This window comes from Mustela erminea, chromosome 12, assembly GCF_009829155.1.
Source record: "Mustela erminea isolate mMusErm1 chromosome 12, mMusErm1.Pri, whole genome shotgun sequence".
NCBI classification, from domain to species: domain Eukaryota; kingdom Metazoa; phylum Chordata; class Mammalia; order Carnivora; family Mustelidae; genus Mustela; species Mustela erminea.
The window spans coordinates 129669-154578 of NC_045625.1; the positions used below are offsets into that span (position 1 = coordinate 129669).

At 58.1% G+C, this 24910-nt stretch overlaps 1 protein-coding gene across 12 annotated transcripts in view; it reads right to left on the minus strand.

Annotated features, from left to right (window-relative positions):
- The window catches only part of CACNA1B (calcium voltage-gated channel subunit alpha1 B), a 182974-nt gene that overhangs the window by 94550 nt on the left and 63514 nt on the right, over nucleotides 1-24910 (minus strand). For 7 of the 12 annotated variants that reach the window (XR_004277441.1, XM_032307658.1, XM_032307657.1 and 4 more), the window contains 8 exons: nucleotides 22782-22894; nucleotides 18687-18799; nucleotides 16403-16534; nucleotides 16099-16171; nucleotides 9056-9173; nucleotides 6772-6839; nucleotides 3752-3861; nucleotides 174-236 (listed from right to left, as the gene is read on the minus strand). Coding sequence is in view for 11 of the 12 variants with exons in the window: in XM_032307658.1 (XP_032163549.1) it covers nucleotides 174-236; nucleotides 3752-3861; nucleotides 6772-6839; nucleotides 9056-9173; nucleotides 16099-16171; nucleotides 16403-16534; nucleotides 18687-18799; nucleotides 22782-22894 (790 nt within the window). In the remaining variant the exon portion in view is untranslated. The remainder of the gene's footprint in view (nucleotides 1-173; nucleotides 237-3751; nucleotides 3862-6771; nucleotides 6840-9055; nucleotides 9174-16098; nucleotides 16172-16402; nucleotides 16535-18686; nucleotides 18800-22781; nucleotides 22895-24910) is intronic. The other 5 variants (XM_032307664.1, XM_032307662.1, XM_032307663.1 and 2 more) reach the window with 1 other exon arrangement.

Sequence of the window (24910 nt, forward strand, 5' to 3'; positions counted from 1 at the left end):
GCAGGACTCGGGACCATCGGGAAGCGTGCCCACCGTCCCCTGCCAGCTGCAGAAGGCTTTCCTGGAGCTGCCCCGGAGCAAGGGGCTGGAGGTGGAAAAGCGGTTAGGGGTAGGGGAGGTGCTGCATGTAGCCGCCGTGAAGGCACAGAGGGTGCCATAGCAGAGGAACTCACGGTGAGTTTACGCTGGAGACAGATGAGCTGTGAGACACGGCACCCCGAGTGTGCTTTACGAAACTGCACATGCAAGAAACAAGACAAAACAGAAGTGAGAAACCAGAGAGGGCTCTAAGGGGCACAGAACACGTTTAAGCCACATCAGGTCAGGGCGCAGGCTGCGGTGGGTGTCTGGGCAGGAGGCCAGGGACGGGTCCATCAGAACGGGCACCAGCTGAGACCTCGGGGTAAAAGAGAAGTTGAGAAAGAAAGAGCATCGGGCGGAACAGTGACACAAGAAGGAGCACAGCACCGCCCGCCCCCCCGGCCAGAGGAAAAGAATCTGCGGTCGGGGGCCATCCCCACAGCTTGGCACCCTCGGCCCCACACACAGCATAGGCCTTGGAAGGAGCCAGCACCGAGCGTCCCTGAATTCCAAATGGCTCTTGCCTGCCACTATGTGTCCCACTGCCACGGAGCTGCCATGGGACAACCTGTGCATTTGCCTTGCCTCTGAGACACAGCAAAGCCAGCTAACGCAGGACACCTTACCTTTGGGCTCCCCCCGAGCCCTGCCACCTGCCTGCCCCGCTCTGCCCTTGCCCCCCTGAGTCCTGGGCCCCTCAGGCTGGAACTGGGCGTTGCAGCTCACTGTGACGTTCCCGGGGCACAAAGGCTACATCACCAACCCACCTCCTCACTGGGACTCCAGCCGTTTTCCAGAGACTCTGGACGCCTTCCCAAAACCAAGAGAGAAACCAGAAATCTCTACAATCCTTCCCCTTTGAGGTCGTTCCCCTAGGGGAAGACCCCACGGCTTCCCAGCTCCTCCTTCTCAAGGCCGAGTCTACACACTGAGGGGCTCAGAGCAACTCACCCTCCTACAGGTCCCAGGAGTAAAAAGGTGTGGGTGGGTGTGCAACTGGGTGTGAGTGCGCGCACGGTGTGTGCGTGTGAGCGTGCATGCGAGTGTGTGGACACGTGTGAGGTGAGTGAGCGTGTGTGGTACTGGGCAGGAACATACGTTGACAGTGAGTGCTGGGCGTCCTGAATGAACAGTGAGTGTGCGTCAGCATTCGGAGTGCAGGCGAGGAGAAGGGTGACCGATCACGGAGAAGCAGGAGACCACATCAGCCTTAGCATCCATTCCCTGCAGGGTCCATCACCTGAGGCCACAGCCCAACTCCAGAGGACAGGGACATCCTCTGAGAAGGCAGGAGCCCCGCCCCTCGGGCTCAGCACAGTCGCACAGAACCCAGGGAGCCCCTCGAACACTGAGGGCAGTAAGGGCCCCTCTGCTCCCAGGGCGCCACAGCCTCTGGACCAGTCCTCCTGCCTCACAGACCACACGGCTTGGCTACAGGGAGCAGAGTCAAGGTGCGTGTCACTCAGGGCCTCACTCCCAGCCCAACCAGCAGCAGGAGACAAGCCCACCCACCCAACACGATTCACTGGAGAAGAGAAACGTCTGGGGGGTGGGGGGCAACAGACAGAGAGGAAAGCCAACACCACACACCCAGAGCTCAGACCTCATCCCCGGGCAGGACCTCCAGTGACCACATCAGACTGACCGCCATCCAATGGAGGCACACGGAGGACATGTCACAGGGAACAAAGGCGCAAAGCTGCATCCCAGGAACATGCCCAAGAAGGGGGAGCATAGAGGCCAAGGCCGGCACACACCCAGGCTGGCACGGCAGGAATGAGTGGACACCGAGCTCAGGCCCCACCGTGAGGGAGAACACCTGTGCCTCCCCGGGAGCTCCACCCAGGAGAAAAGAAGCACCAAGGTGGTGGTCAGGCCCAGAGCACAGTCGCACAGAACCCAGGGAGCACAGTGTGACACACCCTGGGCCTGGGTGTGCCCGTCTGCAGCCTCGTGGCTACAGAGCAGTGTCCCCGGAGGAGGACGGGGACCAAGGAAGAGCACCCAGATCTCTCTTGGTGGCCTGACAAGTTCTCCGTGGTTGTGCCACGGGTCCCAGCACCTGCTGCCCAGAGCTCTCAGCCCAATGGGAACAGACGCCCTGCCCTACACCCCTAAGGCGCGGCAGCTCTGACAGGGACGGGGCCCAAGGGATAGCACCCCCCTCTAAATGCAGAGAAGGCAAATGCTGAAGAGAAACCTACAGGCTCAGGAATGGGTCAGAAGCTCACCAGCTCCCTCTGCTAACGCAGACCACCAGCAGCTACAAAGCTCAGGAGAAGGGCCGTCTTCCAGGTCACCACCAAGCAAGCCCAGGACCATGCCGTCCAAGGCACCGAATCAGCCCAACAACCCAGAGACAGCCGAGCCCTGAGCCCCCAGTAGCTGTCTGAGTAGTGACTACTGAGTCCTCCCCGGCTCTCTGCAGCCCCCCGGCACCCCTGCCCAAGGGTCAGGGGCCTCCTCTAGCTTCTTCTCCCCCAGAGGCCAGGGCTTCCTGCTCGGCTGAGGTGCAGGTCCTCTGCAAAGGCCTTCCTAGCAAACAGGCCAACCCCCTGGGGACCGCTGGACAAGAACAGGGCCACTATGACGCAGACACACACATGACACACGTGTACTCACACACAGGCAGACATGGGCCCTCTCACACCTGCACACCCGCTCTCCCCGCAAACTCGTCCACCTGCCAGCACACACACTCAGCAGCCCGGACGCGTGTGTCACTACAGCTGTTCCTGGGGCTGTTCCTAGGGAACAGGGAGACGGAGGGGGGCCCACTGGGTTGGAAATCAGAGGTCTGTGGTGGGTGGGCCATGGCACCGAGGACAAGTCCCCAGCTCCGAGTGCACTCAGCATGGCCTGGAGAGCGAGCTCCCAGCGAAAGGAGGGCTCCTTCCTCTGTGCTCTCTCATGGCCACCCTGATACTAGCCCAGACGTCCTCCCTCGGTCCCAGTCCTCCCTGCCCACCACGGGGGACTTCCCCCAACACACAGCAGCCTTTGGCCCTGGGCTGAGCCCTCTGTCCCAACTCTGAGGCCCCAGTACTTCCCACTGTGGTTTGCAATGTGCCTGGAGGCTCAGGAGAACCTCAGGGTGACTAGTCTCCTGGGGGAAGCCTTGGCCCTGCCTTCTTCACCTTTTGTGATCCTCGAGGTTTCCCTTGGCCTCTGTCCCCGTACTGAACCCTTGGAAACGTTTTGGGGAAGTGCATTGAGTTCCTGGGCTGCCGACGTGCAGCGCGAATCTTCTGGCTCAAAAACATCCCTGAACACAGTGGAGTCCGGACAGATACACTAACCTGACCCCTGACTCACACCCCGTGTCCAGCCAGAGGCCTGGAGCCACCCAAGCCCGCTGAGGACCAAGTCAGAGCCAGTCTGACCTCCGGAGGGAGGGCCACGCACTGCAACGCCTCGCTCAGCCTGGGACGGGGAGAAGCCACAGGGCTCTTCCCGGCAAACGCTGCTCGCGGGCTGCTGCAGGGAAGGGAGCCAGGAGGGGAGCCATTCCCTCGCATCACGGCTCCTGGGGGCCGCGTCCTAAGAAGCTCCAGTCAATATAAGGGATTCTGAGGAAGCCCCCAGGAGGAGCGTCCTGTGGAGGAGCGTCCTGTGGAGGACCCAACGCAAGACTGCAGCAACCCCCGCCTTCCCCCACCAAGAGCCTTACGCGGCGGCGATGGAGATGTTGGCAGCAGACATGGGACTGACTTCAGCCACTTCTTTGGCCTTTTGGAGAGCAAGCTTCTGATTGGCTGCTTCTTCCATCTCCTCTTCGTCCTGTTGAAGACAGAAGTGTGATGCGTCTACTCTCACCACATCAGCTCTTCCCCCGCCCCCGCCCCGCTGTGGCCTCTAAGTCCTTCCTGCCCTCTGCACCTGGGGGCCGGGCAGCGGCTCCAGCCCTGAGCGCCAATTCCACACAAGCTCTCTGCAGCCATCAGGGCCCCCTTCTATGCCTGCTACTCAAGGTAACAGTCCCCAAGAGTCTTGCCTCAAGACCTGCTACTATGGGCCATCTCCCAGGGTGCCACAGCTGGTGACGTCCACCCCACTTGTGAGCTCCAGCCACAGGGACCCAGCTGCTGCCTGTATGTCTGTCCCACTTGGCGCCGTCAGAATGCAAATCCATCCTCCTTTCCCCCCAACCCACAGCCCTTCCGCCTGAGGAGAACCTGTCCCACCTGAACAAAGCCTCTGCCCCGAAGCTGTGAGCAAAGGCAAGGGGCAGAGCTCTGCACCCTGAGCCTGGATCCCGGCCCCACATCACTCACAGGAATCATCAGCAGGAGTGGACCTAGCAGGAGCATCCGCAGGACCACCTCCTAGCCTTTGAGCTCTTCCTCCTCGGACCCATCAGGTCACATGTGTCTACCTGCTTCCAGCTGTGGCAAGTCCTTCCCTGTGTCCACCTGGACAGCCACACAGTGCCTGTGTTCCCTCCACCACCAAGCTCCTGGGTGGGACCCGCAACTCCCCCAACATACTTGCAGATACCTTGCCTCTGCCTCCCCAGGAAAAACCAACATGCTCTGCTCCTGGGATCTGGATGAAAGCTCGGGGCTGTGCCTGTGGCCCCACGGAGGGAAACTAAGGCCTCCATGTCACTCAGCTAGACTGCAGACACCACCCGTATTTCCCCAAATACCCCAATCCCAAGCCCACCTGGTTTCCATGGAAAGTGACATTCCCACTGTGGCCCAAAACGTCCATAAATTTTCTCCTAGAGGCCCCCCAAATGGCCAGAACTAAGACCATTAGCTGCCTGCAGACTTCCCAGCAAGATGTCCTCAAGCTTCAGGATCCACAGAGCAGGCAAACTCTGTCTACCACAGAACCCCTGTCAAGGCCCTTCTTCAAGCTGTAAACGCCATCCTCGTCCCCAGCCCTCTGGGCCAAAGGGCGAGCTTCTACAGACTCCACTCAGTTTATTTTCACTTTGAAAAGAACGTGATGCTGTAATACATTGTGGGAACATAAAGGAAGGACCCGAAACCCTCCAGCCAGACACAGCTAGGTCTCTACCTGCCCCAGCTGCCAAGCTAGGGGAATTCCTGAATTGGGGCAGATGGCCCCAAGGGGCCATCGCACAGGCTGTCTGTGCATGGAGACAGGGCCCCAAGTGACAAGGCCTCACTGCAGCACAGCTGGAAGAGATAGTGACAACTTCAGACGCAAGCTCACCCCTGCCCCAAGACAGCCAGTGCTCAGACCACCAGGGCTCCTGGCCACCACCAGTTCTTGGGGACCCAGAAATCCAGACCCCAAGATGTGCTCTGTGGAGGCAGGGCCCCCTGGCCCCGCCCCAGCAGCCCAGCCAGGAGTCTCAGACTGTCACTCTCAAGCAACTTCTGGATGGCTGAGCCCATCTCGCCCAGGCTGACATGGAAATGAGCAGGCCGGCAGGACTTCCGTGTCCTCAGAAGGCAGCAGCCAGAGCAAGGGAGGCATCTCTACCCACAGGCACCAGCACAGCCTCAGCCTGGGTTGGAAGAAGAGGCAGTCTGAGCAGAAGCAAAGGAAGACACGTGACTAGGCCTTCCTCCAGCAGGAGCCCATCTTCCAGAGAGCAGGGAGGGGGCGGTGGGGGCCCTGCGGGGCTTGTACGGTTGGGAGCCCTGGGCCCAAGCAGCTCCTCTGCGGATAGCAGACTCGTCCCGCACCTGCCCTCCTCGCGGAAGGCCTGCATCTGGCTGGGCCCCAGGACAGCAATGGCGTTGCAAGCTGTGCTGGGCCACAGCAGACACACGCAGGGGTGTGCACACGGGTGAGCTCCAGCACACGGGCACGCGCACAGAGAGGAATACACACAGGCATGCACTCCGCTGAGAAAGCAAGCACACGGGGCCTCTGCTTCAGGGGGCCTGTCAGGCGGCCGGACCCTCTGCACCAGGAGCTGGGCTTGTTCAAAGCACAAGCCTTAGGCTGAACCGCGGGAGAGCCAGCCGCCCCATCCACGGCTGTGTCCTCAGGAAGGAAACCACAGGGGAGGACGTGTACGATCACACCACCCGCCAGGCTCCAGGATGAGAGATGAGTGTTGGAGGCCGCCCACTGGGCCCCCGCTGGGACGAGAGGCTGTCCTGCGGAGCCACAGACCCGCCGACAAGGAGGCAGCAGCTGATCCTGCTGGAGCCAGCCAGGCCCAGCCTCGAAGGACAGCACTGCCTGGTGACCGCCCCAGCTCAACCATGCACACTCAGGACTGACCGCTGGGGCTCCCTCGCCACCCAGGGATGAGCACAGGGACCCCACACCTCCCTTCAGGGTCTCCACCACACACGCGCCTCTGGCTGAGGGGAACCTGCTACTTCACACAGCCATGCCTCCTGACACGCGCCATGGTCCGTCGCCCCCCCCCCCAGGCCAGTAGTCTGCCCCCACTCCTCAAGGCTCCCTCTGGGCTGCACCTCTTGTTCGGCCACTCTTTCTAGGCCATGGCTTCTCCACGAGCTGCCCCTCCTGCCCTGGCGTCTCTCACGCGTCCTCCACACCATCACCACACCCGAGCGGCAGCCAAACTCCCACCTGCCTGCGACCTTGAGGACACTCGCCCAGACAGTGGTCACATGAGTCCTTAAGCCTGGACTGGCCCTCTGCGGGGCCCTCTGGCCCCACGCAGTGGGACACAGGTGGCTGCCCCACCCCCCTGTCCCTCATGGGCTGTGGGCCGTGTCCCTACGTACGTACCTTGGTCAGTTCCTGAGCGTTGGCGAGGTTGTCCACGGCAATGGCCAGGAAGACGTTCAGCAGAGTGTCTGGTTGGCTCCAGCTAAGGAAGGGAACCTTCTGCCCCAGTCCTCAGCCTCCCACAGTCAAAGCCCAGCTTCCCCATGCAGAATGGGGCCCCCTCTCCCCAGGTCCTGACGAGACTTCAGCCTCCTTCCCTTAGTGGCCACATGCCCCTCCAGTACCCTTGCTCCGCTGGCCCGTCACCCTCAGACAGAGCCAAACCCAGCGGACTGAGCTGCCACCTCTTCCCACAAGCTCCTGTCCTGTGTGCCTCGAGGCAGCATGTCCCCAGGACCAGCCCGTCCCTGCACTCTGTTCCAGCAGACCCGGGCCCTCCCCCGTCACCTCGTCCCTCAGCACTGCCGACATCTGGAGCAGGGCGACCCTTTGCGTGGGTCGTTGGGCACCATCTGTAACCCCCTGCCCAGCACCAGGGTGCAGCAGCCCCTCCCCAGGGTAAGCCCACCATCTCAGACCCGGTCAGTGTCCTCTGGGGTAATGGTCACCCCCGTCAGAGCCCCGGCACAGAGCTCTTTCCCCACAGGCCTGGGGACGTACCACCCCCAACCCAACCCCCAGGTACAGCTGTTTCCGCCAGGGCCAACCGTGAGGAGCAGCTGGTTTATAGAAGGCCAGCAGCGATGACTGTGGCTGGTGAGGACCCAGTCTGGCAGGGAGATGCCCCTGAGACTCCAGGGGACCCAATACCCAGGTACTGCCTCATAGGCAAGGCTGCTCAGGGCTCCAGCAGATCAGAGGACGGGACACGAGGCTGGGATCCACTTCCCCGCACTAACCCAGCCTCGAGCACCTCAGAGGCCTTCCCACACCTGGAGAGCAGGTCTAAGGCCAGGAGCCAGAGCTCAGGGCCCAGCGGAGAGATGCACAGAGGCAGAGGAAATGACGCCCATTGGCCAGCACGAGGCCTGACCATAGACACCCCCGGCCTGACTGTGCAGGGTCAGGATGAGCTGTGATGAGCTCCAGGCCACTGCTCGGTCTCGGGGCGGGGCGGGGGGGGGGGGGCGGCACCTCCTTCTGGACAGCGCTCATTCCCCACCCCTACCCCCACCATCTGAGTCAACACTGCAGGCCCCTTCCCTCTCCAACAACCCTGGCAGCCACTCCCGGGTTTCCTGTCAGCCACCCCCAGGTCCCACCCACCAGCTAAACAGTAAAACAAACACTCCCCCCAGCCCTCCTACTCCTCCTTGCTGGGTTTCCTGCCCCCACAAAGGCAGGGCTCCCTGCCGTGGGGTCCAGAGCTGACAGATGGTATGAATGGAGGCCTGCAGAGTCACGGGTCCCAGGCCAGCAGAGAGCCAGCCAGGCAGGGCCAAGGAGAGACAAACAGGGTCAAGTGTCCGGGTGTGCATGTGGGGAAATAGGGCAGAGCCATAGGGCGGTCTGGGAGAAGATGACTCACACCTGTTCCGGCCAGCTCCGCCCTTTCTCCCGGCCCCACAGGGTATTAAGGCATCGGTCTTTGAGTGGGGCCCCTGGGGGCGGCCTCCGCACCAGGGCTCTCTGGGGAGCCCGTGGCATCATCCTTGTGGGCTGGAACCTGCACATCAACCACTCGCGGGGGCTCTGATGTACAGACGACTCTAAGGACCCAAGTGTCCCTGCTCAGTCCGGATTTCCCTCCCGGGCAGTGGGGCCACATCCACGCCCCCTCTCCTGGCCCACTACACTCCTCCTACATCCTGACCCTGAAGCCTCCTCTTCCCAGTGGCCGGACTGAGGGCAGAGCTGCCACAGAGCTCCTGGGCTTTCCCTGGCCCCACACACCCCCTCCCAGCCCGAGGTCCTGAAACATGAGCCCAACAGGCTCCCAGCACCGGAAACTTCGCTGTGTATTTCTCTGCGGGTAGGATATGTTCAGCAGGGAGCAGTTTTTTAAAAGCCCAGTGCCAATTTAATTACTGAATTAAAGTGGGCCAAGAAAACAAGTCCAGACCCTCGGCCATCAGGGTTCAAAGCCCATGTCTCCCCACAGCGTCCCTCCTGTGCCTGCCCCTGACTGTCCCGTCCCCTCTGCAGACCAATGTGCAGCACGTGCTTCCCTCAGCCTCCGAATCCCCCCCAGCTCAGGCTGCCTGGAGAACATTCACTGTGTAGACTTAAGCTGGTTCCCCTGTGGGAGGACCCGCACTGTTCCCACGGGGGCAAGGCGGAGGGGAAGGACCCAGACCCAGACCAAGCACTAGCCATGCTGTACCCCAGCCCCAGAGAAGGATACAATTTCCAAACAGCGTCAAGACAATGAAGTAAAAGGAGGAGAACATGCCTTTGCTGACTCCGCCTTGCGACTCGATCCCGTGGTACATCACTGCATTCCAGTCCTCTCCTGTCAGGATCTGGGGGAACAGCACCGCAGGGCACGCCTGCCTGACCACCTGCGCCCACGGACACACGCAGGTGCACACTCTGTATCCCTAGAGCCCAGGGGCACACGTGAGCACACACACACAGGCTGCTAGAGGGCAGTGCTTCTGGAGGGCAAAGTGGCCCATGGTCCTCCAGAGAAACTTCCAGAAAGACACAGGCCCCGAGAGACGCATACGCTCCAGCTTTTCGGCCAAAAACAGAAGGGAGCACCAAGCCGAAGGGAAAGGTGGGCAAAGGCGAGGAGGAGAACCGTAGCTGTGAGCTGGGGAAAGGGGCCCAGGCTGGGGAGGCCAGACTCCCACCCTTGGGCCACGATGTTGCCTGGGAGACAGTGGGTCCAGCAAAGAGGGTGGCTGGACGCAGTCCCTGCCCGTCCGGAAACACGTCTCTCCTTGCTGCCGTATACGTGGGGAAGTGCAAGAGAACGTAAGAGACGCTCACGTGTCCACCCATCAAAATGTACACTGCTCACATCTGTCCCGTGGGCATCAGGTCCCACTGGCCGTGGTCACTCCTGACAGACGACCCAATCACAAACCTGGTGAGGAACCAAGTCAGCAGAATTCCACTTACACGGCACACGTGTCTATGAACCAAACTCACCACGCGAGTTCCAACACTCCCGGGAAGGCGTCAGACGACACACGCTGCTCATCGGTTTGCTGTCCTCACCCAGGATCATATCTTTGAAGTCCACACACACGAGGCACACAGACCCCCTGACTCCCGACCCCCAGCGCACAGTGTCCCTCAGGCCCTCCCCCAACACGCTCGCTGCCTTCCTTCTCCCGGGGGTTGTGCTGCTGAGTCTCACCGCACGCACGGAAGGTCTGTTCCACACCGGGGACAGCCTGGAGGCAAGCCACGTGCACCTCTGCCCTGATGAGAGGTGTCCTAAGCGACGCCTGCGGGGACACTGCTGCTGGCTGAGGCGCGAGAGGGCCAGCTGGTCAGGGGCTGCTCTCCAGGGCCTCCCCAGACACCTGGTCTTCCTCGCCCTGACCACGAGACCTCCGCGAGTGTCCCTGTTCACTCCCGCCCTCTGTCTGCAGGAACTACTCACTGGAGAGCTCCCGGCTTCTGCTTTATGACCAAGTGCCACGCATCTAAGAAATTCCTCTCCACTGGAAGGCAATAAAAATACTCTTCTGTATTTTCTTCAAACCATTGTAGAGTGTGGTTTCTCACAGTTAGGTTTTTAATCCAAATTGAGCCTGTGTTTCCTGTTCTGTGTACGCGTGGGGATGAAGACCCACGTTCTGCCCCAGTGGAAAGCTAGCTTTTACAGACCTACTGCTTCAACTATCCTGGGCCCCTCCTCCTGCTGTGGCCAGCCTCCCACCGAGCCTGGCCATGTTTCTGGCTTCTCTCGTCCGCTCTCCTGGTGTTTCGTATCCCAACCCTCCTGCCGTAGCTTTGTGGAAACTCCCACCCACGGTAAGGCAAACCTTCCTGAACTGTCTTGGCGATTCTTGGATGCTGAGTCTTCCACGTTATCAATATGCTGAATTCCAAGAGATTAAATTAGGAGAACAGATGCCTTTGCCACTTTCAGGCCTCCCTCCCCATTATAAATATACCCCTGTGTACCCAGATCTGTAGGCCCTTTGATAACAAATCGTAATTTCCCCCATAAAAGGCTTACATACTGTTTCTAGTGCCTTATAGCTTTTGTTGCCTCTAGAATGAAATATTTCATTTTAATTGAATTTTCCAATCGAATGGTTAAGTCACAGGAAAGCTCTATTTTTGTATGCTGGTCTCGTGTTCAGCAGGACAAGTGAATTTTATGTCCTTGGTAGGACATCACCTTATAGCTGTGCCAGGCCCAGGGCAGGTTAGAATGCTATTCAGGTTTTTAATTTCTCCTTGAGCTAATTTATGTGTTTGAGTTTTTCCTATAAAAGTGCATGTTTCCCCTTAGTTTTCAAATCTCTGGCCATAATATTTTTGGGGACTTAAAACAGTCTCTCCCCTCCCTGCAGGCGTGCCTCCCCCCCCCAGTCTCTAGCTTTCATCTATGTGTTCTCTCTTGGCCGGTCTTGCTGAGATGCTGTCTACTGTATTAGTCTCCCCGACAGGAAGCTTTTTACAATTTGGCCATCTTGGTGTTTTAGTTTTGTGTTATTAACCACTTTATCCTGCTTTCAGTTTTTCTTTTGTTTACCTGTTCACTTTTCTAGGTTTTTAAGACAAGTACATCACTAGTTTATTTCCAGTCTTCCTTTTATTTTGATGATTGCATTTAAGGTTGTAAGTTTTTCTCTAAGTATCGCTTCTGTCTTGTTCCATAAGTCTGGATGTCATAATTCACGTCTAAGCATTTTGTGAGTCTGCTGTGGAGTGTTGTTTAGCTCGGTCCTTCAGCTTTCAAATCTGGGGAAGTTTTCGAACAACTTCTTACACGATATGTTTATTTACATTCCATTAAGAATGTGCTCTACAGGATGACAATTCCTCAATACTTGTAGGAATTTCCTCGGTGACTTAACAAGTAGTCAGTTTCCATGAATGTCCTCTGTGTCCCAAATGATGACTGTTTCGTTGGCCGTCTGCTGGGTGAAGAGCTCCACAGACCTCACCTCATCCTACGTTTCGACAGAAACGTATCCCAAACCTCGTGTGAGGTGGGGACGTCCATGGGCTTCTATCCGTTGCTGCTCAGGGTGCTGTGAGGTCATGCTGGCCCACGATCACTGCCTTCTTTCTGTTGTTATGAAACACACTCCTTTATTTTTACCCAAGCTTTTCTCCCTTAACTTGAACTTTGACTGATGTTAGCATCATACCAGCTTTCTTGCAGATGATTTCTACTTTGTTTACCTTTTTGTATCCCTCAACGTTTTATTTCAGTCCTCTTTCAAACACTCAGAAAAGAAGGATGGGTAATTCCCAGCAGACCTCCATGTACCCACTACGGGCTTGAGAGCCGTCAAAGGGAGAGGCATCCCCCCACTAGAACGCCTCCAGCCTCCCAGTGGCATGGCGCCTGCATCCAGTCTTCCTCATTCCCAGGCAAGCGTTTCCATTTTCACTGCATAGATGCCATAGACGATGTTGTTTTTCATGTTTTCATCCTTATTTAAGTAGCATCATATGCTATGTATTTTTCTGAATCTTGCTCTCTTTTTGCCTAATATTATACTTGTGAGATCCATCCGAGTTAACACATTTAATTCTAGGTCATTCGTGCCACAACACACTCTTCCTATCCATGCTGTGACAATGGGCATCACTGGCAACACCCAGTTATTTGCTCCTTCTCCCACGCCTCCCTGTCTCCTTGGATGGCCTGGCAGGAGACGCTGCAGAGCATAGACCCACAACAGGAAGCACGCATATGCAAGTTCTAGTTATTAGATTTTATGACGTTACTCTACCCCCAGTGGGTGACCAACCCAACGAGCATAGAGGAATCTCCATTTCTCCACATCTTCCCTAAAACTTGGTACTGGATTTCTTAACTTCTGCGCCGCTGATCGGTGGACAGGTTGTCTTGTGGTGAGTCTAACTTGCATCTCAAGCAGCACTGGTAATGGTTCTCACAGGCGTTTTCATCAACCCAGCTTCCCCTCCTATGAGATGCCGCAGGTGTACACTCTGCCTCTCACTATGATATTGTCTTTTCTCTTTGACTGGCGGAAGTCCTTGACATGACCTGGACACGTCAGTGATTATTCTAATACTGTGGAAATGTCTTCTCCAAGTTTATGACTTTTTTTTAAACCTTTTCATGGTGTCTTTTGATGCACAGAAAGATCTATTTTAGCCGTCAAATTTGCCAATGTTTTCCTTTATGATCTGTGCTTCTTGTATGTCAAGAAGGACTTCCCTACCTTGAGTTGGTACCGTTACATTCCTGTGCACCTTTTAAAATTTCAGATTTGCTCTTCACATTCAGGTCTTAGTCTACAAACTCATTTCAAATATGGAAAAAAGTAGGACCCAATTTCCTGTTTGGTTCTGTGGATAACCAAATCGTCCCATGCCGTCTGCCGTCACACTTCATGCTGGAGCCCAGACCCCATGAGCACAACATACGGTGCATGTGTCCTGAGTACACACGCGTGACCTTATGCCCGCTGCCTTCCTCCTCCCCAGGGAGAAGTCTATCCACTGACAAAGCTCCCCTTTCTGAATATTCATCTGAACCCTAACCCTACATGGAGTCCTGGCTTGGGAAGTTATTCCTTGTGATCTCCTTATTTACTGAATAAAAGTTGCCGCTGTGTGACAACTGTGGCTGTGGTCTCTTCCTGTAAGTCACAAGGGGCAGACCCACATTAGCGTGGTGAGGGTTTTTTATCACGGTGATTCTAGACTCATAAAGCCAGCAGGTACCTTCCTTTTTGTCTTCTCTGGATTCATCCGCATACAACTGGAATAACGTCTTTCTTAAATTTTCATAGGATTCACTCATAAAATTACCAGAACATGGCGGCTTGGGTAGGCAGATTTTTTAATCATTCAATTTCTGAAATAGTTCAGGTCTTTCATTTCTTCATGGGTTAGTGTAACGTTATTTTTTTTCTTCTAAGTCGTTGGGTTTACTAAACATACGGAGTCTGTGGTGCTTTCGGCAACCGGGCGGTTGGTAACCCTCCGTGTCTGCATTTGAACATGGCCAGCACCCCCTCATGCTTGAGTCTCAGCTCTCTTGGTCAGTATGCTGGGGCCACGGTGGCCCAACCCCAGGACTTCACGTTCCCTCCCCGACCCTCAGACTGTCATTCTTCTGTGGGGAGACGCTTTCTAGGGTCGTTTTTAAGATTTTCTCTTCATCACAACACATCTAGGTTTGACATTACTTCTGTTCATCCTGCTTGGCCCCCCAAGGACTCAGCCCTCAGACTCGCCCAGAACAGCGCTGGCAGCCCCCTCTCTCAACCGACATGGGAGCTTCACCCCTAAGTCCCCCCACATCTCCCAGCTCACCTGCCGTTCCTCGCTCGTGTCCGGGGTATAATTCAACCTTTACTTTTCTATTTACACAGCATGGTTTCCACACCTAGGATTTCTACTTAGTTCTTTTTCATATGAACTTGCTCTTGGTTCTCAGGTATTTTCTTTCATAATTTTGTTTATGGGTTACAAGTTCTCCCTCGAACACTGCATGGGTCTCAGTCACCTGTGCCATGCTCTTACTCCCGTTTCTTCAGGAGCGAGCTCACCTTCCGACTGCAGGGGTCGGCTCTCTTCATGGGGTTAGCATCACCACGGATCAGTCTGCACACTCGCCATGAGCAGACCTGATGTTATTTTCTTCCTGGTCACACACTCTCCCTACCCCCTCCAGCCCCGTTCAGAAGCAAGAGCACTCGCCATCCTGGGGTCTCGGGCCCTGGCCCAGCACCGTCCATGGAAAGTGCAGGCCTAGCCTGGCCAGCCATCTGCCCCTGTGACCTTCTCGGCCTCCTCCAGCCGTGGTCACCCTCTCTCAGCTCTGCTCCTCAAAGGGTCACATACCTTCCCCAGCCCCGCATCGGGCAGGCCGTACAGCAATGCTTCCAGCCCGTGTGCCTCATTCGGACCACAGCCCAGAGGCCCGGTCTCCGCATCTCTCCTCACTGTTCCATTTCCAGCCACAGTTTGTTTTCTATTTGGCTGGCTCCTTTGAATTTCTAGATGCATTTATTACCTCTTTGCCATGTTCCAGAGCAGAGGGGTCCAAGGTCCAAACCAGAACACCATCTGACCAGAAGAGCCCATCTGTTTCCTCTAACTTTGGCTCCCTCTTCCCCTCTGTCCCACACACCACCACTAACCGACCACATCCCACTCCCTTCCTGCAACAGAACAAAGCAGAGCTCTGTGGGTCACGTCACCTCCCTGCTTTGGGAGCCTCTGAGATGGCGCCAGCCGGGTGCAGCTGCTTGGCCTGGCCCGGAAGGCCCGTCCAACCTTACATCCACCAGCCCCAATCCTTTTGCCACAGACCCCATGCCTTTGCTGCCCTGACTCTACTCACCTTCCTACCGTGGTGTCTGGACACATTCCTGCCGAGCCTCCTTGCCTGACTTTCGAGATCCCATAGGACACCCCTGGTGCCCCACAGCAGGAAGGAGCTCCTTCCTATCACCATCATTGAGCAGAGCGCACTGCACAGGAAAGCTCGTGGCCGCCCTCTGCAAGAGGACCCAACTTGGAGGCCAAGGGCAGCCCCAGAGGCCAGGGGCTAAGCTGAGACCCCAGCCTGAGCACACATGGCCTGTTGGGCTTCCCTAAGAGTCATCCTGGACAAAACAACAACCTGCCCTGACCCACTCAATTGCAAGCATGTCATCGAAGGAGGCTTCATAAGACAGAAGCATCTGGCACTATCCTACCGGTGGGGCCAAGCATAGTGGGCACCAGGGGCGCTACAGCCCTGCAAGGGGGCAAACGGCTCAATCAAGAGAGTCTCCAAAAGGAAACCCCTCCAAGAGGGCAAAGATGGCCTGAGTGACAAGGTTTGCCTCACAGATGACTTGGGCCCAGAGCCTTGCCTTCCCCAGGAGCCATGGCGGGCACCTTCTCCAGACACAAAAGAGAACTAAAGGACCCCTGGGCCTGACAGACAGGAGGGAGAAACATGGGTGTGCTTTGTTGTGTCATTCGCAGAGCATAAAAGACAGCTGGGACTCCAGGTCCTAGGCGTTGGGGGACAAGTTGGTGGCTTGAAGCCTAGTGGCCACAGGACCCTTGAGTCCCCCAGGGAACTACACATGCTTCTTGGGACCCAGTTTCTCTCCAGACCCAGGCTCTGGACTTGATGGCAGAGTCCCAGGGACTGGAGACCTCCCTAGGCTCATCTCCCACTTGTTCCCTTCTGGAAAGTTCTATCTGAAATGTTGGCCGTGTTGGGGGTGCAGACACTGACCGGGAAGTCTCCCTTCCCCATGCCTGGAGCCTTACCTGGAAGACGGTGAGAATGGCCGCGGGAAAGGTGTCAAAGTTTGTTGTTGGGGTTTCATCGTTAAAGTTGAACCTGAGAAAAACAAGAAGTCCTGCGAGGAGACTGCCCCATCAGGAGCCAGGGACAGGCACCTCAACTTGCAGGGCCGTCCCGGGCTGCAGGTGGGCTATGTGCCTGGCACCCTTGTCCCCCTGGGGGGACCTCCAGGCGGAAGACAGGCGGAGGGGGCCCGGGCAGCAAATCTGCTCTGAGCTCTGCCTCCCTGGAGGGGAGCCCAGCCCCCGACGACCCCAGGCCACTTACTGCCCCCCGAACAGCTGCATGCCCAGCAGCGCGAAGACCACAATGAAGAGGAACAGCAGGAAGAGCAGGCTGACGATGGACTTCATGGAGTTGAGCAGAGACACCACCAGGTTCCGCAGGGAGCTCCAGTACCTGTCGGGCAGGGGGTCCGTCCACGCCGGCTGCGCCCACCCGCCTGCCCAGGCCCCACCCCGGGCTTCTCACAGTCACCCCTGTGCCTTCCGGGACCCCCTGAGCTCCCAGACCCCACACCTGGAGCCAGGGCACATCCCCGGAGCTCCAGACCCCTCCCCTGGGGATTCCGGGGGGCGGCCGACTCACCCCCATGTTCCGAACCTGCCCATCCCTCTGCCTGGCGGAACAGTGCCCGCTCCCTCTCCACCCCCAACACCCGAGCAGCTTCTGGGTGCCTCCACGAGGACCACAAGGGGAGAAGCAGCTGCAGCAGAAGGTTATCAGCCCACAGCCTGCATAACTCAGTGTGAAGGCCCCTCCCCCTGAGGGCCCAGGATGCAGCGTGGATGCGGGGTGGCACTGTAAGACCATCTCCTGGCGTCCCACGGCGCCCACCCCTCCATCGCACTCCCACAATGCTCCTGGAGGCCAGAGGCCGCATCGCCGGGCGTATCTCATGCACCGGGACCCAGTGGCACACAGGCCCCACTGGAGTCTGCGGTAGACTGACTGTCAAGAGCTCACTCGCTGGGTGACTGGAGGTCCAACCCCCTGCCCGCATCTGGAGAGCTCCTCCCCAGAAGAGGCAGGGGCACTTTGCCTCCAGCCAGCTTAAAACACACTACACACCCGTGTCTCTGCACGGCGGTGGCGGTTCCACCGGCCTGGGAAGGTGGGTGTGGCAGGACAAACAGCAGTCACTGCACATCCCTGGCCCCCAGGTCTGGTCCTCCCAAGTGCCGACTGCACAGAGGCTCGCCTATCTTCTATGGGTTCTCCTACAAGGCACTTGAGGGTTCGTGGAAGATGGGCTGGAAAACTCTGGAAAAGCCAGCCCACCTCAGGACAGCAGCCTGGCTTCTGGAAGGAATCAGAGCCCCTCAAACACCAGTCCCTGCAAGCGGGGTGAAGGGTGCTCTCGCCATCACCTCACGGCACTGGGATGTGACAGGACTGGCCACACAGCCCATGAGACGCACAGCAGGGTTTGTGGACCCAGGTGGGCCCAACTCTTGCCCCAGACTCTCCTGCAGTGACATTATTGTGTCCTTCAGTGGTCTTAGGCTGGGATTTAAAATGGACTAGAAGAGACCAGAACTCCCTATACCCTGGGGAGATCCGTGGGGTTCTGAGAGGTCACTGCAGGGATGACCTAGAGCCCCAGGGCCCCATGCACAGGCTCACTGCTGACAGTTCTTCTCCCTGGGTGCTGCCACTGTCAGAGCTGCTGGGGAGACCGCGTGGAAACTGGGCTGGAGCGTGTGTGGGCTACGCACTCACGCAGCAGGAGTCCAGGATTCAGGGTAGGCACAGTCCCTGCTGTGCGGTGTGCCACCGCTTCAACCTGCTGAGTGCAGAGCAGCCTTTCCTGGGGGAAACGTGCCCCCTCTTCCTAGCACTAGAACCCTGGCAGAGGGCCCCCCACTCGTGCAGGAGCAGCATCACTCTGCCGCCTTGGCCTCAGCCCCGTCGGAGACAAAACTGAGCGACTGGCATACAGGTTATGTAAGGGACCCAGTGGGATAGAACGGGCGACACAGGCCCGTGGCTGTTGTCCTGCCACCACTTCAGCAGACCGCGACAGGCACAGGGAGGAAAAAGTCGGCCTGGGAACGCAGCCCCTAAGGGACCAAGCTGGCTCGTGGCAGAAGGTCAGAGTCCTCTGAGACCTCCCTCCCTCCCTGGGATCAGGGCTGACTGGATGGGGCAGACTTGGGGCAGGATGATGGAAAACAAACTTCCATGTGATCATTTCTTTTTTCTCAGTTGACGGTGAAACAAAGTAGACGGGCCTGCTGGTTTCAAAAAGGGACAGTAGGAAGCTGTGGGAAGCAAGCTAAGGAGAGCTGGGGAGCCTGCCAGCAGCACGGAGGCCTCCAGAAGCAAGCCTGAGCACAGATGCGGCCCCCACAGCCGAGACAACACGTGCTGGGCAGGCGCTCTGTAAACTCTTCTGTGTTTAAGCCAATTATAAGCACAAAAAGAGATTCCAGACAGCTGGGTTCAAGGCCAGCACCACACGGTCCTGGTAACAGGCGCCCGGCGTGGCTCAGTCTCAGACGTGACCTGCGCTCCCCATCCCCTACCCAGGAGCACACGGGTAACATACTTCGTGACTTTGAAGATCCGCAGCAGCCGGAGGGCCCGCAGGACGCTGATCCCGAAGGAGGTTCCTGGCTTGATGGCAGCCCAGACCACTTCAAAGATGCTCCCCACAATGACCTGTGTGGGGGACGGACTCCGCCTCAGGCACACACCCACTCAGCCCACACCTGCACCTCTGCAGGGAGCACCTGGGATCTTGCGGGAGCCCCCACGCACATGAGCTCCCGCTGCCCTCAGGGAGCACGCCCCAGGCCCAGTGCTCACCTGCCCCCCAACACACCCACCCTGGATACACCACAGGCACGCAGGAGACAGAGAGAGGGTCAGCCGACTGGTTTCCCAGCCAGCCAACTGCAAACCCGATCAGCCCACGGCTCGGAGAAACTGGTGACTATGCCAGGACCATGGCCCCCGCCACCACCAGAGACACCTGTGTAGTCTACCGCTGGTCCATTAACCCGCATGTCTGCTCGAGCAGGGGCACTGCTCACAGGCCCCCCCACAGCCCCCTCTGCGTATGTCTCCACGTCAAACACAGGAGCATTGTTGAGAGCACAGCTGACGTGCTGCTGACAGCGACCGGCCCAGCAGGAGGACGGCCCAGCAGCCGCACCTGGCAGCACAGCGCAGGGGCCAAGCTTGCCACCAGCTGTCCTCAGTGAGCCTGGGCACCTCCAGCAGGCACACAGCAGCCAGGCGCTTGTCTGGGGCTGGAGCTCACCGTTTCCTCAATCTGTGTTCTTACTGTGGGTCGTGAGACGGCCCCTAAGATGGCCCACAGGGATCCCCACTACTTGGTACCCCACCTTGCATAGTCTTGTCCCTCAGGGATGGGTTGGACCTCGTGACTCACTTCCAACAAACAGAGCTGGCAGAAGTGATGGGCTGTCACCTCTGAGACGCGGTCACAACGACTGGCTTCCTCCTTGGTGCTCTCAGCTCTGCTGCAGCTCCCCAGCTGCCGTGATGGAGAACATGAGGGAGCCTGGGGAGAGGCCCCCATGACCAGGGACTGAGGGCCATTGGCCACAAGCAGGAGCTTAAGTGTGAGCTCCCCGCCCCAAAGAGCCTGTGGTTCCTACAGTCTTGTGGGAGACTGAGAGCCGGAGCCCCTGTTCAGTCACACCTGACTCCCCACCCAGACGTGAGAGATAACCAATATCAGTTGTTTTAAGCCTCTAAACTTTGGGGGAATTTGTTAGGCATCAAGAAAAAACAATGCACATTTTGGAGACAGAAGTGGGGCGCTCTCCAGTGTGGGAGTGGCTTTCAGAGCCAGAGAACAGGCACGGAACAGCACATCAGTGAGCCCAGCGTGTCCATGGGCTCTGGACAAGGAGGGACTGCAGAAAAGTGGGCAGAGCCCTGTTGGGTGCCAGCAGGAAGTTCGGCCACACTGCTGCCCACAGCTGTGTGAAGAGAACAAAGTTTGCCACATGGACCGGGAGGTCTCAGAGATCGCCAAGCAGAGTCTGCCGGTGCGACCTGGGGTCCTGGTGCTGCCCATAGCCTGCGTGGGGAAGAGGGCAGAGGACAGTGCTGTTCACCAGGACCTGCTAGCTTTGGAAACGCTCTGCCTCTCCAGACAGAAAAGGGTGCCAAGGTAGGCAATGGCATGGTCCAGAGGAAGCCAGGGCACAATGGCAACGTCCTGGGCACCCAGCCCCACAGGGACGGCCCCAGCCGTCAGCTCGACGAGCAGCAAGTCCTCCAGGGCACTAACGTGCGCTGGCCTCACCACCCAGGAAAGGGCCCGTCACAGGAGTCGGGGTTGGGGGAGCTTCTGTCAAGTGGAAGCCAGAAGGGTCACAGCACACCCACAACATTCTGAAAAGACTGAGCTATGCAGAAACATCACCAGCTTGGGCTGAAAGGGACACCGACAGTACAAGACAAAAAAGTGGCCTTTGGATTCCTCAAACTCTACAGGGAGGAAGTGGGCTGAGATAACCACCCAGCTGAAGACATGCGCTACCTTTCCTGCAGCAAAGTGATGCGCACACCAAAACCAGAAGCCCAAAGGGCATCTCAGTCCTTCAGAACTAATCTCAGGACCTCCAACTTCTCCGCACCAGATTCCTGAACGGCTGTGGGCCAGAGACTCCCTTGTATGTCCCACTGTCCCCTATGAACAGGAATGCTGACAGCAGCACATCTGGGCCATCTCGTCACCGTGCGGGTGACAACTTGTCTCTCTAGTTCCATGGGTGCACAGATGGGGAGGGACTGGGCAGCTGCTCGTGGGGCTCCCCGACCACACCTGGGCCTGGTGTGGATGGAGAGACTCGGAGACAGCCCTGTGATGGGAGGCGGCTGGGGAAGCGCGAGGACGTGGGTGCCTTTTACTTCAGGAATGGCCAGAGTGTGGACTGTGGGCCCCAGCAACCCTGTCTCCTGGGGTTCATGTCTCTGGGTAGTATTTCCCACCCCTTGTCAAACGTGGGCTGGACCAAGTGACTCATTCCTGACAAACAGAATATGCAAAACTGATGGGTCATCTCTCTGAGACTGGGTTTCTGTGGCTTCTGTCTTGGGTACTGTCAGTCTCTCTCTCAGATCACAAGCTGTCACGTCATGAGGACACTCAGGCAGCCTGGGGAGAGACCCACGTGTTGGGGACTAAGGCCACCAACCACATGAGTGAGCCTGGAAGCTTGTCTTGAGTCCCATCAACAACCATGTGACGGGCTTGAAAGCAAATTCTCCTGCCCTATTCGATCCTTGGAATGGCCATGTCCCAGCTGTCAGATGCGCTGTGACCTCGAGAGACTCTGGGCCACAGGCACTCAGATAAACCAGGCTTGGAACCCTGACCTACAGAATAAGTGAGATAATACACACTTACTTTATGCTGCTAAATTCTGGAATAGTTTGTTCGCCTTTGTGCAAATCATTCCCACATCCTGGGATCCCGTTAGTTCAAACCAGAAGACACAGACACGTTTATAAGATCAAGGGTTCTTGGTGATCTCGTGACTCTCGCCAGGTCCCTCTGGCCTGTGTGTACCACAGCCTTTCCCCGTGATGAAGCAGGGGACAAGAAGCCATCTCAGGAAATGTCTCAGGGCGCACCCTGGGCAGCCACAGCCCCAGCCACGTCCCCACAAGGTCAGGCCATGCTGCATGGTGACCACCAGCTTCTCTGGGGCCAGAACCCCTGGGTCCACGCTGCCTCCTCCACAAAGTATTTGGGCAGCGACCTCTGCGGCCCCTTGTCCACAAAGTGGGCATCCTTTGGAAGGTCTAACAGCCACAGACACAGCGTTCCGTCAGCCCCACTGACGCCCTGTCAGCGTCGCCCTGAATCCACTGATGGAAAAAGTCAGCGTTGCCACGAAGCTCCAGTTGAAGATTTACTTGCACCTGTGCCCAGGCTCCCCAGTTCCTCAGGGTGCTGCAGAGGCAGGAGCCTTCCTCAGGACGAACAGCCACTTCTCACTGGGGCCTCCCCTGAGTCAGAGCTCCTCCCTGGGCTCTGGGCACGGTAGCAGGGAGGCGTCCACAGCCCTCGGCCTGGGAAAGCCTGTGCAACCTCCTGGGCTTTGTCCCAGGGAGTCTTGGGAACACCTGCTCTGAGGCCTCCCCAACCTGCAGAGGTTGGTGAAGGGACCCAGGCCAGCACCCACGAGGAGGGCCAGACCATCACGGCCCTGTCAGGCCACCCTGAAGCCTCTGTCCAAGCCACCTAGAGCCAGATCTATAGGACAGTGAGGAGTTGGGCTCACAGCCTCCTTGAGCTCTCTAGGGACACTGAGCCGTCTGGGGAACAGGGCCACACTTGAAGGTTGGTTGTACGAGGCGCAGATTCTACAGACAGAATCAGGGGTGGGACGGAGGATGTCCTGCTGCTGAACCCTCATAAGTCAGAGCCTGAACAGGCCTCCCCTTTGTCCAACGCCCCTCTCTGTCCCTAGGAAGCCTTCCTGACCCACACAGGGGCACCTTACACTCTGCCTCCAGGTCCTGAGGCCCACACCCCAGCATGCACTGGGTGCAGCCCAGTGGGAGGGAGCCGTGTGCACGCTCGAGCAAGGAGTGGGCCGTGTGCACTCTCAACAGCCTGGCCCCAGCTGGCACCACTCACAAGGCTCTCACTCACCCCAAAGTCGAAGCAGTTGAATGAGGACCGGAAGTAGCTTCTGGGCCCCAGGCCATACATCTTCAAGGACATCTCTGTGAGGAAGAGACCCAGGAAAACAAACTCTGCAAAGTCTAGGAGAAGCCGGAGAAGAGGGGGATTAGCTCTCAGCCTCCTCCCACCTGGCTCCAGCCCACACTGGAGGACACCAGACCTCTGGGCCCTCCCAGGGTTGAGCCCTGCAGGCCTGGTCTGTGGCCCCTGAGCCCAGAGATCTTAACTCCGGAGAACAGTGATCAGGGTCGGGACTGGGAGGGGCACAGAGACGCTGGTTCCAGTCTGAAATAGGGTGCGTGCCCAGCACCTACGGCCCAGATACTGGCTCCACGGGAAGTGAGGTCCTGGGACTGGGCCCAAGAGTGAGGACTGGGGCCACGCAGCACTCCCCGGAGAATGGCCCGCGACCCATCCTTGTGCCTGCAGGCCTGCTCCCCGCCCCAGGCCCTGAGCACAGTGGAGACCCTCAGTGTCCTTCTCAGAAGCACCCCGTCTTTCCACGAGACCCCTCCTCAAAACCCCCACGCCACTGTGTTTGGTCTTCATCTCATTTGTGTGTCCGCCTCCCCCCTGAGCACTGCCTGGCCCGGCCAGCACGAGGCTTCTGGGAACCGCCAACGCTTGCCGCCCCCTCACTCTGAGTCACACAGAGGCTCCCACGAGCGCCTTCCCCTTCCTGCAGGCACCCCCTCCTGCCTCGCCCCGGAGTCCTGTCCCTGGCAGTGTGGACCCTCGAGGGTCCCAGGACCAAAGGGAGGCCACGCTGGACCTGAGAGCAATGCTGGGAATTCCAGGCACAAGAGACACCAGCCCTGGCCCAAGTGACATGGCGAGGACGACCAGACAGCAAGAGATGCAGCCGGCTCTGCCCTGGCCAAACCCAGAAGTGCAGGCTGCTGAACAAGGTCACTGTCTCTGAGCCTCCTCCCCAGGGCCTGGGCTGCAATCAGCTTGCTATTCCATACAGTGGCCCACAGGCCCCATGGCCTCTGGTCCCCGAGCACCAGGGGCCAGGAAAGCAGCTCAGGACTCAGAGCAGAGCCTGCGCCCGAGGGTACAGGTCATGAGCAGGAGTGGATGGCAAGCTTCAGGGTCCGGTGACTGGAAAGTCAGCATCCCACCCTTCTGGGGCCTCTGGCAGACAGACCAGTGGGAAACTGGAGCTCAGGCAGCTCCTGATAAAACAGACAACAGAAGAGGGGACCCCACAGCTCTGGACCCTGACATCTGCCTTCTTCCACCCCTCTCCACCAAGCACGACCCTACAGAGACCCAGCAGCCACAGCCAGGGGCGGCCCTACAGTAGCCAGACTCCATGAGAGCAGAAAACAAACACCAGCCCACCACCCACACACAGACACACAGAGATCTGTATGCACCCAGGTCTCAGCTGTGGGACCCCTACCACCCCTGCTCTGGCTTGAGTACAACGATAATCATGCCCAGCCTCTGAAGCCAGCCACGCACTCACTAAGGCACTGAGCCAGGCTAAGAAGGAGAAGGCACAGCTGACTCCCTGGAGAAGCCGGGAAGCCAGTGTCCCAGGCATGGAAGCCCATGGACCCAGGCAGAAGAGCCCACTGCAGCCAGGCCTGCACGACTGACACCTGGGCAGTGCCGAGCAGCAGGCGTGATGGGTAGGGAGCGCCACCCTGCCCCCAAGTCCAGCTCAGAACACCCCAACAACCCGCACAGATCCCAAGCTCCCCGCCACCGAGGCCCAGAGCCCTCCACGCAAGGTCACAAAGCACCTGCCCCACTCAGAGGGCTCAGATCCTGGAGGAGGAAGCCAGGAAGACGGGACAGCCCCCGCCCACATGCCAGACCTTGGAGCTCCGGGGGTCCGGTCGCTGCTCTCACTCCCGGGAGATCCAAGTGAAAGCCGTGCAGGGAACCAGCACCGGAGGTGCCAATGGTAATACATCCTCTGAGGAGGGGAGAAGCCGGAGCCAGGAACCCCCAATGTCCTGCCTGCCTTTCACTCTCTCTCGGCGTCATATGCTCAGCCTCCCCTCTGAGGCCAAGAAGGGGTATCCATTCATTCACTCCTGAATGACTGGTTCAGCTCTCAGAAGCTGGTGCTGCTCTGAACT